Genomic DNA, 14314 nt, shown 5'->3' on the forward strand with positions numbered 1-14314 from the left:
GGAGACCTGGGACACCATCTGTGTCAATCTCTGCTGCTATGACCCACGCTTCAGCCCCTATTGCCCAGTGTTCCACATCAGGGACTTCATGGCCATGGCTGGAGGGGTCTTTGAGGACCTGGTATTGCTGGTGGGCCCATGGGGGGAGGGTTCTGGGGCAGCTCTGGGAGATGGTCTGGGGCCCACGTGCTGGCAGAGCAGTGATGCGCTGTGTGCAGGGCGGTGCTGTTGCATCCACATCCACTGGGATTGTGACAGGGACGCCAGGGGCTCTGACTGCCGGCCCCACGACTCCTTCCAGCTGCAGGAGAGGAGCTACAACTTCAGGTGTGGCCCCACTACCTGCCCACTGTTCCTCAGCCAGGTCCTCCTAACCTGTCCTCCTGTGGTGGCCGGGACAGAACACAGCCTGGTGCATCCCTCTGGATGCTCTGCTGTGTGTGCGAGGGGGTCCCAGGGCAGGAGGGGTCTCTCAGCTCCAGGTCCCCCAGCACAGGCTCCATCCAGCCTCTTTCCTGAGCCCTTTGGCCTCCACCCCATCTGTCCCCACACCCGGCTGCAGCTGGGACCCCTCACCCCAGCCCCTCCTCCACTCCACCCTGCCTCCAGCACCTCCCTCCATGGCACAGGGGCTTTCTTGTTACTTTTCCCTTAAGGTTTTATCTAAAAAAAAAAACAACTGTAGAAAACTTCAAAGATTAGTACTGTGAAAATGCATATAGCCTTCATCTGGGTTCATCATATTTTTTTAAATTTATTTTTTCACCAAATGCCCCATTTGCTTTCACTCTCCCTCTCTAGAGAGAGCTGGGTATATTTAGATGGATTTCACAGGAAACTGTTGGAAAGTATGTGGCAGATATCCAGCTCCCCCGCCGCAAAGCTGTCCTGAGAATGAGGACCTTCCCCAGGTGACCGCTGTCCTCTTGTCATACTCAGGAAATTTAAAATTGGCAGACAAATCGAATATTTGAATTTCCCCAGCTGTGCCAACAATTGTCCTAAATCTTTTTATTTTCTGATCCAGGATGCACTCAAGGCTCTTGTGTTGCATGGATTGTCATGTCTTTGAGGTTTCTAAGCAGAATCCCCATCCTTCTGCCCCCTCATGTCACCTCGTCACCCTCACACAGATGTGCACACAGCCACTAGGCCTGGAGGTGATGCCCGGTGACACTACCCGCTGGGCCCTCCTGGCCTCACTTCACTGGCCCCCCAGCCCTGTGCAAGCATGTGGGGCTGGACCCACCCACACCCTGCCCCCTCCGCTCTGCTCTCTCCCTGCCCTCCATCTCTGCCTGGAGCTCCTTCCTGAGCCCTGGGAATCCAGCCTGAGGGGCTCTCTGGGGAGAGTGAGTGCCCCTCTGTGGACCCCACAGCCCCGGGGCCTGCTCCACCTCCCCCACCCCCACTGCCAGTGTCTGTTTAGGGACCCTTCTGTCCCCATCCCCTCAGCAGGCAGGGAGCTTCTGAGAGGCAGGTCCCAGCTTGCTTGTCCCCTGTGTCCCCAGCAGTGACACAGGGCTGAGACCCAGGACTCTGACTGGTGGTGGATGGAGTCAGTGGATGAGTAAGATGAAGCCTGTGAGGGCCAGGCCACCCAGGAGTGGGCAGAGCAGCCACTGGACTCTCTCCTGCCCCAGGACAGCCACTCACTGTGGGGAGGCCTCAGGCGGGGAGGCCCGGAGCCTGCTCAGCTCTGTGGGTCCACTTCGACATCCTCGTCACTGGGCAGGTAGGGGCCAGGCCAGGACAGGTGGGGGCTGGTGGTGAAGGGTGGGAGGGGGTGATAACCACAGCCAGAGAGGCTCAGCCCAGGTCTGTCTCAGGCAGGGAAGTTTGGGCTCATCACGACAACCCTCACTCTGGGCACTGGAGCGGCTCTGCTGGGTGTGATGAATCTGGGCAAGACGGCTCCCCCCAGCTGCTGGCAAGCATGTACCCCCTGAGTGCCCCCTGAGTGTCCCCCACCAAGTCCCCTGGGCTGACACTGAATCTCAGGGTGAGGGCTGATGAGGCAGTGTGATGGCAGGTTGGGGGTCAGGCCGTGGGTCTTCCCTGCCTCTCCCAGATCTCCTTCTTCTGTGACCTGCTGCTGTTGTACGTGGATGGAGAAGCCCATTTCTACTGGAGGACCAAGCATGAGGAGGGGCTGCGGTCCTGTCTGACCCTGGGTTACACTTTGGAGGATGGTGGCTGGAGCTCCACTCTGCTGTCCTCACCTGCAGGCAAAGGCCCCACAGGGAACTGCCAGCCCAGAGCAGACAGGCAGCTTCCACACCCCCATACCTGGCTGCCCAGGTGCCTTAGATGGGGCCCAGAACCTGCCCCCACGGCTGCTGCTGGGAGCTGGACGCCGTCGCCAGGGTGGGCCTGGCACCTCCTCGTTGGCTCGTTCTTGAGGTCTGTAGTCTTTCTCTGCTGGTTGAGCACCTGGCAAGGGTGGGGGTACAACCGAGGGGAATCATGGATGAAGCTCTAGCACGACCAGGGCAGGGGTGGGGGGAGAATTCCACCCTTCAGCTCCCAGGCAGACTGTCCCTCCTCAGCTCCAGTCTTGGCAGGTGCTGCCTGGGGACCACAGAAGCCAGTTTTGTGTAGAGACTGCAGGGAACAGATGCAGAGCCCTGGCCCAGTGGGGCTCCGGCTGGGGCTGGGCTGGAGATGCTCTCCCAGGCTCCATCTCCAGTGTTCCCAGCAGCTCCCCACTCACCAGCTGTCCACCACACTGGCTGTGGTCACCTCTGGCCCTGCCTGGCTCCCAGCCCTCCACCCCCTGCTGGCACACCCTTCAAAGGGAGAGCCCCTGCCCTCTCAGCTGCCCCTCACTTGGGTCTGTGCAGCCAGAGTCCAAGGCCACGGAGAAAGCAGCCTGACAGGAGGAGCTGTGGCAACTGCTTTGTGCTGGGATCCCAGGGCAGGGCCCCTCCCAGCTCTGGGCCTCATCCATGGAGTGAGGAGTGTGGTGGGCAGATACTCCAACCCCCTAGGACCCCAGGCAAGGGCATAGGCACCTCTTGGGCCCATCCCTGCTCAGCTGATGAGTACCAGCCCCTTCCTGGTGGCAACCCTGGGACTGTTAAGGGCTGGCATTGGGGGAAGGGCGAGGGGCTGTGTTGGTGGGCATGGGGTCCTTTGGGATCTTCCATCTGTCTCCTTGGTGACACCAGTCCAAAGCCCTGGAACCTGCTCACCGGGCTCCTGGGAGTCATGGGGTGGGGAGACTGTACATCTGGACATGTGTCACTGCTGCCCAAGGTGACACCCAAGAACATGTCTGGGCAACTGCCCACCCCAGCCTGAGGCAACTGCACAAGGATCACACTCTGACTAACATGCCACTTAGAGCCCAGGGGCTGGAGAGAATGTCCCTAACAGGAGACATGGACTCCCAGCATGCTGGCCTGGTTCAGGCTTGGAATCCTCCTGGGGGCCTGAGTCCTGCCTGTTGGAGAATTTCCCTATGTCCCAGGCCCACGGTCAGGAGGGGAGGGACGGGGCTGCAGGAGACAAGCCCTCTCTGGGTCCTAGGGAGGGGCAGGGTTTCAGGTACCCACCCCAGGGAGACTGCCTCCTGATGGGTCCCTGGTTAGCAGGGCCATGCTGGCAGCTTGCTGGTGGAGTGACATGGGCCAGGCTGGGAGGGTCAGGCCTGGGGCTCAGGCTGGGCAGCATCTGGATCATCTTGGACCTGGAGCCTCAGCAAAGCCTTGAGATCCCTGCTGCCTCTCACCCCCAGGGCAGTGTCCATGGGAGGTGGGCTCAGAAGGGCCGGGGTGAGAGGTCATGGTCCTGAGGCCTGGTCATTGGAGTGGGGTCACGTGTCCCTGGTTGTCCTTGGGGCCCAGAGAAAGTGATGTTGAGGCTGCAGAAAGTGGAGGAGTAAAGCTGCCAAAGCCAGCGGCTTCCTGTGTGGTCCTCACAGGCAGGAACGGGGAGGGGGAGGCGTCTATGGTAGATGGAGCATGGCCTTGGGGAGACCACGTAGGGTGCAGGGTGGGCCCAGGGACCCCCAAGCATGAGGCCCCACAACCACGAGGTGGGCTGAAGTTCCCTGGAGCAGGTCCAGCCACTTGTGCACCCACTTGCCTGCATGTGTCCCATCCCGAGCCTTTTTCACAAAGCCCTGAGGGGATGGCAGGGAGAGAGGCCACTGGAAGCTGCGGGCAGCCTGGGCTGGGAAACAGCTGTTGCCTCAGTCTGCATGTGGGTGCACACCCAGGGCACCAAGTGGGCCATGTGGGCCTGTGCCTGAGAGATGCGTGTGCCCAGGCAGGGGGGCCTCTCCATCCGGGGCAGGCCTCAGGACATGCCCTGCTTTCTGGGAGACCTGGGAAACCGAGGGGACCCCAGAACTCCACTGCCCTTTCTAGGGCGGCCTCCTTGGGGTCCAGGCTCTGCTCTCTTGTATTGCCCCCAGGGGACATGAGGGTAGCCTGGTGGGGAGGATGACTCTGTCTTGTCATGGACCCCTCTGTGCCTGGTGTGTGTAGCTCTCCTCTGAGCTGAGCAGAGGGCAGTGGCCTGCGGACGGAATCCCAGGACCCAGGCCTGGCCATGTGTCTGACTCAGGGCTGTCCCAGGGCTGCCAACTCTCCCTTATAGAACCTGTGTACCCTTGCTGTGGATTGGGGACAATTGTCTCATTCCTGGGGAGCAGATGATGACTTGGTGCCACAAAAAACACCACAGTGGACGTGGCAGCAGGCCACAATGTGGGCCAAGCAGTTATTACTGTGGATCCCTGGGGCTGCGGGCCTCTTCCCTGCCCACCCTACTCCACCTGCCCAGGTAGCTGGAGTTGGTCATAAACTGGACGGTGCTGGGCAGAGTCCACCACACCAGTGCTGGCCACGACCCACTCCCAAGGACTTGAAGCTTGGCACCTGGGCTAAGGTCATGAGGTCTTGAGGGGCCCCCGGCATGGGCAGGCCTGTAAACCCGAGCTGCCCTGGATAGAAGGAGCTTCCAGCCCCTCCAGCTCCTGAGGAGGTGGGGGAGGGAGGGCAGGCCCCCTGTGGTCCTCATGGACTGGCAGGCTGCTCCGTGTGGTCGGGCTCCTGGGCTGGTGCCTGGCTGGGGGGCTGCAGGGCTGGCACCATCTCCTCCAGGCTGCCGTGTGGGACAGTCAACCTTGGCCGCTCCCGCTGGTTCTCCTTGCTGTGCCTGATGCCGTAGCCAAAATACACTGCGAGTCCTGCAGGTGTGGCACAAACCTGAGGGACAGGTCCCAGCCCTACCTCCCTGCTTGCTCTCCCCCGGCTGCCCCCACGGGGTCCCAGCCTGGCCCCCACTCACCGATCAGCAGACAGATAGAGAGGTACAGCCAGGCCAGGTAGCTCAGGTGCAGCATGAGGAAGATGTTGAGGAGGATGCTCAGGGCTGGAGTCAGGGGCACCATGGGAACCTGAGGGGACAAGGGCTGGGCTGGGCTGGGCTGCAGGGAAGGGCTGCTGGCCCAGGGTCTGATTTCTCAGGAGTCCACAGAGCCTTTCTCTGCTTCTGGAGATTCTGGAGACAAGGGCCCACCCACCATGCCGAGAGAGGGGTGTGGGGTACTGGCCTCCCCTCCCTGTGGCCCTGGAGCATCCTGCCATGGCAGAGCAGGAAGGGGCGAAGGGAGCTGGCTGGGCTGAGCACGGTGGGTGCTGGCTGGAGGAAGTACCTGAAAAGTGTCCTGTCGGTGTTGTTGCTGGTGGGCCCCCAGGACGATGAGACTGAGCAGAAACGTGGCGGAGCTGAGCAGGAGCAGCAGGGTGTAGCCCCAGGGCGGGAGGTGCAGGGCCGAGTCCCCGAAGACCAGCACGCAGTCCAGGGTGATGGCCGAGGCCACCAGGACACTGAGCGCCCAAGTCACGGCGGCTCCAGGCCTGCACCCACCCAGGAAGCGGAGGTAGGGCCTCAGGGCTGGTTTCAGCTGCCCAGGCTCAGGGACTGAGGCCTGTTCGGTGTCCACAGGGCTTCCTGGGCCCTGAGAACTGAATGGACGGGGTTTTTGGAAGCGTAGCACAATAATGCTGGTAGTCAGGACAGTGAGTTCCAGCAGTGTTCCGATGGATAGGAACTGGAACAGTGCCTGGAGGTCCAGCAGCAGCGCCAGGAAAGCCATGAGGACCCCAAACACCAGGAGGCTCACCACAGGCACTTGTGTCCGGGGGTGCATGCGGGCAAACACCTGGAAGAAGAGCCCATCGGCAGCCATGGCACAGACCATGCGTGGCACAAGCAGGAGGATGTTGAGCAGGAGAGTAGTTATGGCTGTGGCAGAGAGTGGGAGACTGGTCAGCATGGAGGACAGGCCCACAGGGGCAGCTGCTTGGGGCCAGGGCATTGGTGGCCCCTTGGGATCACTGGCATGAGTTTCTCTGGGCTCTGAGAGTGAGCATGATTGTATGCGGGTTCTGGATTGTTCCCCCTCACCACCCAGGAATGGGACATCCCAGTTTAGGTGACAGACCCACTGTAAAATCTGATGAGGGCTGAGTCCCTCTGTGTAGAAGGATCTGGAAGCACAGGCTCAGAACTGACATTCTGTGTACAACTGGGAGGGGCGGTGAGTAGGTCCCTTCCCACAAGCCTGGGTGCAGAGTCTAATCATTAGCACCTTCCTGGGCCCAGGATGCAACTGGGAGCACAGGCCCAGATAGAGATGTGTTCCCTGGAGGCCCCTCCGACCTGCTCCCTCCCACCTTGTCCGGATGGGCCCCTTACCACAGATTGCACCAGCCGCAACAATGACACCCGCCCAGCTATAGCCCCGCTGGTGGAAGGCATCAGCGAGTGCCCGGTCAGTGTCCAGGCTTTGCCAGGGCACCATGAGGGTGAGGACTGTGGAGACGAGGATGTTGCTACCAGCCACCAGACCAGCTGAGATGGCGATGGCCATAGGCACTGCTTGCTTTGGGTTCTGGGCCTCCTTGCTGGAGGCAGCAATGGCAGCAAAGCCCGCAAAGGCAGAGAAGCAGGTGGCGGCACCAGTCATGATGCCAGAGACTCCGAAGGGTGCAAAGCCACCCTCCTCAGCGCTCCAGTTGTGCGGGTGGGCCAGGACAAACCCCAGGCTGATGATGAAGAGGATGATGACCAGGCTGATGGCAGAGAAGGTGCGGTTGAGCCAGGAAGAGACACGAGCTCCACAGGAGACGAAAGCCAACACCAAAAGTATGATGCCAGCAGCCATGAAGTCTGGGTACCGGGCCAGGATGGGCACCTGCCAGATGCCCACATGGGCCTCGATGAAGCTGCGGATGCTATGGCTAAGCATGGCATCCAGGTAGCTGCTCCAGACGCGGGCCATGAGAGCTCCACCAATGAGCCACTGGATGAACACAGTCCAGCCAATGAGGAAGGCCCACAGCTCACCCAGGAACACATAGGTGAAGAGGTAGCCAGAGCCCCTGCAGGGCACCCGCACTGCAAGCTCCGCGTAGCAGAGGGCTGTGAGCAGGGAGGCCATGGTGGTCACGCTGAAGGACACAAGCACCGCAGGGCCAGCCATCCACTTGGCCACAATGCCTGTGAGCACGTAGAGGCCAAAGCCCATGGAGGCACCCACACCTTGAAAGGTCAGGTCCAGCGTGGTCAGGCGGCGCCGCGGCAGTGTCTCTGTGGTGGGCTCCTCCAGTGTCTTCAGCCGGTTCAGCTTCTGGCAGAAGTGCGCCAGGCTGGCGGTGCTGAGCAGCCCCCAGGCCATGGTGGGCAGCTAAATCGAGTGCCAGGCCAGGTGCCAGTACCTATGAGGGCCAGAGGGGAATGAGAGGCTGTCCAGCCAGGTCCTGACCAGCCTTCAGTCCTTCCTCTGACCCTGCCCTGGGGACCCAAGCCTGGAACCACTGGCAGCTGCAGGGCTGGATGAGGCAGGCTCAGGGCCGCGCAGCAGGCTAGGCAGGAGGCCACAGGGAAATGTGGGGATCCCTTCAGCCTGCCTCCCGGGCAAGGGACTGGGTGTTTTGGAGGGGCCCTGAGAGTGGGGAGGGGGCAGCCCCAGGGAGCCCGGCTAGGAACCCCTCCCGTGGTCTGGGTTCCCAGAGCACATTGGAAACCCGAGGCTTCCCAAGAATGGGGCCAGGCCTCCAGGACCCAGGATTAGAGTGACTGTGGCGCTGGGCTTTGCCCAGGTGGCCACCTGACCTCAGACAGCGATGTTCATGCCCCATCCCCTGCCTCGCCAGTTCGGTCTATCATTTCACCCCACTGGGAGTGGGGTCACCCTGGACCCTGCAACCAATACCGAGGCCCTGTGTCCCCACCCTCCACCTCAACACACTGCTGCCTCATGAGTGCCAGAGTCACTTTTGCCACACCGCTGTCCCTAGGTACCCTAGGCTTCATGACCTCTCTGGCTGAGTCCAACGGCACAGGACTTGCTCTGACTCCCCTGCTGTCCCCATCGCTGCCCCTCAGCACGCAGGGCCCACCCCACTCCTGGGCACCAGATGCAGCACTGGACCCTTCCTCATGGTCCTACACATAGTCAGCTCACCCAACCCACACCTCACATGGTCAAGGCCAGAGCCCACCAGGTTCTAGAGAAGCCCTATGACTGTGCCTGGTTCACAGATGAGGAAGCTCAGGCTACCAGGTAACTGACTAGCCCAGGTCACCAGGGTGGCCTTGGGAGGCCAGTGGAGGCTAAAATCCAGGTCTGGGAGGGATCTGGAGCCCACACACTTAACATTTCTGCTGACACCCTACATGATCCCTCATCCCAACACACGGACTCCACCAGCGGGGTACCACCCAGGCCGCTTGACCCTGAGAGGTGTGGGGGCTGCGGGAGTCAGGCAAGACACTGGTAAGATGAGGGTCTGAATGTGGCTGAGAGGCCCTGGGCAGTCCCTGGCCTCCCGGCACAATGAGATGGCAGTAAGCCACCCTCACCCACTGAGGAGGGAGCGCCCAGCTGTGGGGAGTGTTCTGTGAATTGGCAGAACTCGCGCTGGCTGTTCTGAGCTTCTAGCTACTGACAGTGTCCTGAAAGGAGGCAAGCAGACCCCTGGGGACCACCTCCAGCCCTCCAGCTTGGGGTACCCCTAGGCCCCCTCAGACACCAGTGGCAGCCCCTCCCAGCCCAGGAACACCTGTCAAGCCTGGAGGACCCTGGGAGACCCTAACAGCAGCTCCCACTTGTGGATATCTGTGAGAGGTGTCGTGGACTGAGCGTCTTCTCCATGCCAGTCCCTGCATCACAGGGACACATCATGTGTCTGATCACGTGACCATCACAAACCCCTCAGGCTTATCTATTCCTGGGGCTGATTGGTCTTTGTCCTTCTGCTCTTCCCACTCCTTTGAAAGTGGAAAGGTTGGTGTCACAGGGTGTGAACTTGTTTACAGCAAAATGAGGACAATCCATCCAAGCAAAGCAAAACCAAACCAGGTATCCTCTTCCCCCAGAACTCTCTCCATGTTTCCAGGTTTCTATGTGGTTTGTGGAATAGGACATTAGGAGCTTCTGCAGGCTGTCTGGCTCAGTGGGCTGGTGATAGGGTGGTGGACTCACAGACTACATGGCGCCACTTGGAGCACTCTGCCTAAGCCAGCCCCTTGCTCCCTTCTGGTATGTGGCTGACGTTGTTTTGAGGAGCTTCTCAGATGGGCTCCCACTTCCTGCAGGGGTGACCCCTCCCGCACCTTGCTCCTGTGTGGCCTCAACATAACTGAGCAGATGTTCCTTGTTCTGAAACACCTTCACAGAAACCCGGAAAAATGCATTTCCAAGCAAGAGGCCTGGGCAGTTGTGTAACAGGAGTTCCCCCAAGGCATGACCAACGGCCACCTGAGAGCTGGTGTGCAGGGTTTCAGAGCACTGACTTTTCATCTACCCAGAGAGGGGCTCTCACCACACCCCCTTCACAGGCACCAACATCCAATGGATACTCCTGGCCAAGCACGGTTGATGCAGTAAACTATCCAGGGACATGGCTGGGCCAAGTGCTGGACCCCAGCGAGCAAGGCAGTTACACTGAGCAACACATGGAGATGCAGTGAAGAGAATACACCAAAAATACAAGGAGAAGAAGAAAGAACACTTCCCACCTCATCCTACACAGCCAGGAGCACCCTGACACCAAAGCCAACAAAGACATTACGAGAAAAGAAACTTACAAACCAATATCTTTTGTGAATATAGATGCAGAATTGCTCAAGTGAATACCAGCAAAGGGAATCCAGAAACATATAAAAAAGACCATGTGGTATTTATCCCAGGAATGCAAGATTGATTTACCATCTGAAAATGAATCAATATAATGTGCCAAACTAATAGAATAAAGGAGAAAACCACATGATGGTGTCAACAGACACAGGAAAAACAGTCAACAAACCTGGAATAGAAGGGACCGCCCTCAAACTGACGAAGACCATCCACGAAAATCCCTCGGCTGCTGTGCTCTGTGGTGAGAGACTGAAAGCTTTCCCTTTGCTCAGGAACAACATCGGGAGGTCCTCTCACCACTTGTATCCAACATTTTACTGGAGGCTCTGGTCATGACAATTAGGTGAGAACATGAAACAAAAGGAATCCAGATTGGAAAGGAAGAAATAAAACTATCTCTAGCCTCAGATGACATGATCTTATGGAGATAAAATCCTAAGGAACCCACACAAAAAGTATTAGAACTGATAAACAGGTTCAGTAAAGGTGCAGGATACAAGATCAATATACAAAAATCAACTGTCTTTCTACACTCTAGCAATGAACTATCCAGAAATGAAATTAAGAAAAAATTCTGCTTACATTAGGGCTCTCTCTTGGTGTTGGACATTCCATGGGTTTGACAAATGTATAATGACGTGTACACACTACTACAGTAAGCCCTAAAAATCCTCTGTGCTTCACTTACTCATCCCTCCCTCCCCACTAGCCCCTGGCAACCACTGATCTTCTCACTGTCTCCACAGTTTTGGCTTTCCAGATGTGTATGTAGTGGGAACCGAATCATACAGTTTGTAGCTTTTTCAGGTTGGCCTTGTTCACTTAGTAATATGCATTTAAGGTTGTCTTATGTCTTCTCATGGCTTGATAGCTCCTTTCTTTTTAGCACTGAGTAATATTTCTTGTCTGGATGAACCACAGTTATTTATCCGTTCACCTCCTGAAGGACATCCTGGTTGCTGCCAAGTTTTGGCGATTATGAATGAAGCTGCTGTAACATCCATGTGCAGGTTGTTGTGTGGACATAAGTTTTCACCTCATTGGGGTAAATACCAAGGAGTGTGGTTGCTGAATCAATTGGTAAAAGTATGCTTAGTTTTGTAAGAAACTTCTAGATTTGATCAGACATGTCTTTTGCAAATATTTTCTCCTGGTCTATGCCTTGTCTTCTGATTCTCTTGATGGCCAATTGATTTTTGACAAGATGCAAAAACAATTCAATGAGGGAAACAGTCTTTTGAACACACTGTGCTGCGGCAACTGGATCTCCACATGCAAATGAATGAAGTCAGACTCCTACCTCACACCACATGCAAAAATGACCTCAGAATGGATCAGAGACCTAAACCTAAGAACTGAAACCATACAGGCATAACTTGGAGATATTGTGGGTTCAGTTCCAGGCCACTACAGTAAAATGAAAGTCACAATAATGTGAGTCACATGAATTCTTTGGTTTCCCCTTGCATATAAAAGGTATGTTTACACTATACTAGAGTCTATTAAGTGTGCAATAGCATTATGTCTAAAAGATAATGTGCGTGCATTAATTTAAAAATGTCTTATTGCTAAAAAATGCTAACCATCATCTGAGCCTTCAGCGAGTCATGATATTTTTGCTGGTGGAGGGTCTTGCCTCGATGTTGATAGTGCTGACTGATCAGGATGGTGGTTGGTGAAGGTTGGGGTGACTGTGGCAAGTTCTTAAAATAAGCTGACAATGAAGTTTGCCACATCGATTGACTCTTCCTTTCAAGAATGATTTCTCTGTAGCATGCAATGCTATTTGATAGCATTTTACCCATGCTAGAACTTCTTTCAAAATTGGAGTCAGTCCTCTCAAACCCTGTCACTGCTTTATCAACTAAGACTATGTAATATTCTAAATCTTTTGTTCTCAAGAATCTTCATAGCTTCTTCAGCAGGAATAGCTTCCATCCCAAGAAAACACTTTCTTTGCTCATCCATAAGAAGCAACTCCTCATCCATTAAAGTTTTGTCATGAGATTGGAGCAATTCAGTCATATCTTAGGCTGCACTTCTGATTCTAGTTCTCTTGCTCTTCCCACCACAGCTGCAGTTACTTCCTCCACTGAAGTCTTGAGCCCCTCAAAGTCATCCATGAGGCTTGGAATCAACTTCTTCCAAACTCCTGTTAAGGTTGATATTTTGACCTCTTCCCGTGAATCATGAATGTTCTTAATGGCGCATAGAATGGTGAATCCTTTCCAGAAGATTTTCAGTTTATTTTGCCCAGATCCACCAGAGGAATCACTGTCTATGGGGGCTGTAGCCTTAGGAAATGTATTTCTTAAATAATAAGACCTGGAAGTCAAAATTACTCCTTGATCCGTGATTGAAATCACTGTTCAGATCTTGCAGAAAGGATGTGTTAACAGGCATGAAAACAACATTAACCTCATTGTACATCTCCATCAGAGCTCTTGGGCAATGAGATGCATTGTCAGTGAGCAGTAATACTTTGAAAAGAATTTTTTTTTTCTGAGCAATAGGTCTCAACAGTGGGTAAAATATTTAGTGAACAGTGTTGTAAACAGATGTGCTGTAGTCCAGACTTTCTTGCTCCATTTATGGAGCACAGGAAGAGTACATTCAGCACAATACTTAGGGGCCCTAGCATTTTCAGGATGGCAAATGAGCATTGGCTTCACCTTCAAGTCTCCAGCTGCATTAGCCACTAACAAGAGAGTCAGCCTGTCCTTTGAAGCTTTGAAACCAGGCATTGACTTCTCCTCTCTAGCTAGGAAAGTCCTAGATGGCATCTTCTTCCAACATAAGGATGTTTCATCTACTTTGAAAATCTGTTGTTTAGAGTAGCCCCCTTCATTAATGATCTCAGCTGGATCTTCTGGAGAACTTGCTGCAGCTTCTCCATCAGCACTTGCTGCTTCACTTTGCACTTTTACTTTATGGAGACGCTTCTTTCCTTTAACTTCATAAATCAAGATCTGCTGGCTTCAACCTTTTCTTCTGCAGCGTCCTCCACTCTCTCAGATTTCATAGGATTGTAGAGTTAGGGCCTTGCTCTGGAGTGGGTTTTGGCTTAAAGGAATGTTGTGGTTGGTGTGATCTTCTGTCCAGACCACTCAAACTTTCTCCATATCAGCCTTAAGGCTGTTTTGATTTCTTATTTGTGTGTTCACTGGAGCAGCACTTTTAAGTTCCTTCAAGAGCTTTTATTCATTTATTTGTATTCACAGCTTGGCTAATTGTTTGGTGCAAGAGGTCAAGCTTTTGGCTGATCTGGGCTTTTGACACGCCTTCCTCCCTAAGCTTAAACATTTCTAGCTTTTGATTTAAAATGAGAGATGTGAGACTCTTCCTTTCACTTGAACACTTAGAAGTAGTTATAGGGCTATTAATTAGCCTAATTTCAATATTGTTGTGTCCCAGGGAATAGGGAGGCCTGAGCAGAGGGAGACAGATGGGGGAACAGCTGGTCTGTGGAGCAGTCAGAGCAAACACAACAGTTATCCATTAAGTTTGCTGTCTTACCTGGGCACAGTCCATGGGAACCCAATACAATTACAATACTAACATCAAAGATCAGTGATCACAGATCACCATAACAAGTTAATAATAGTGAAAATGTTTGAAACATTGTGAGAATTACTATAATGTGACACAAAGACAGGAAGTGAGCAAATGCTTTTGGAAAAATGTTGCCAATAGTCTTGCTTGATGCAGGGTTGCTAGAAATCTTTGATGGGGTTCAGGGCAGGCCAGCCCAGGATGTGCCACTCTGATATGCACGTTGTTTTGAGCTGAAGACGATCAAGGCTCAGAAGACTCTGGAAGAATTTTTGGCCTTCCCCCAAATTGCCTGAAGGAATTTAAGAGAGAAAGGCCTGTCCCAGGAAGGAGCTCTTATCATAGGTGATTGCCAATAATTACCAATTTTTAAACTTGCCTTTATGCATGACTGATATTATTAACTACCAGGCAAATGCCCCACAATCTGAAAAAGACAATTGGACACCAGGGGGTGCCAAACAATGGTCAGATAGATTAGACACTGCACCAAAGGGACTTCCTGTAGCTCCATTTCCTTTGACTTTTTGCCTTGCATTATCTCCCGTGAAATGGGGCTATGTGCAGGTGAGGGAGAGTTAAGGAACTAAAAGACAACTGGTTTTG

The 14314-nt window shown here is 54.6% G+C and overlaps 1 protein-coding gene and 1 pseudogene across 1 annotated transcript; one reads left to right on the top strand and one right to left on the bottom strand.

Annotated features, from left to right (window-relative positions):
* The window catches only part of LOC124227207 (tubulin alpha-3 chain-like), a 106763-nt pseudogene that overhangs the window by 57169 nt on the left and 35280 nt on the right, over positions 1 to 14314 (top strand).
* LOC124226911 (cationic amino acid transporter 4-like) lies at positions 2484 to 7693 on the bottom strand. The gene is made up of 4 exons (XM_046640725.1): positions 6712 to 7693; positions 5666 to 6258; positions 5299 to 5407; positions 2484 to 5197 (listed from the first exon to the last, which is right to left on the bottom strand). The coding sequence occupies exons 1-4, from the start codon at positions 7691 to 7693 to the stop codon at positions 5025 to 5027; spliced, it is 1857 nt and encodes a 618-aa protein (XP_046496681.1). The 3' UTR covers positions 2484 to 5024.

This window comes from Equus quagga, chromosome 15 (genome assembly GCF_021613505.1).
Source record: "Equus quagga isolate Etosha38 chromosome 15, UCLA_HA_Equagga_1.0, whole genome shotgun sequence".
In the NCBI taxonomy this organism is placed as follows: domain Eukaryota; kingdom Metazoa; phylum Chordata; class Mammalia; order Perissodactyla; family Equidae; genus Equus; species Equus quagga.

Excerpts from the sequence above, each read along its gene's own strand:
- LOC124226911 (XM_046640725.1), bottom strand. The coding sequence starts at position 7,693 with ATGGCCTGGGGGCTGCTCAGCACCGCCAGCCTGGCGCACTTCTGCCAG. Across the intron at positions 6,259-6,711 it reads TGCGGCTGGTGCAATCTGTG|CCATAACTACTCTCCTGCTC; the intron begins GTAAGGGGCCCA and ends TCTCTGCCACAG. Across the intron at positions 5,408-5,665 it reads ACCGACAGGACACTTTTCAG|GTTCCCATGGTGCCCCTGAC; the intron begins GTACTTCCTCCA and ends TTGTCCCCTCAG.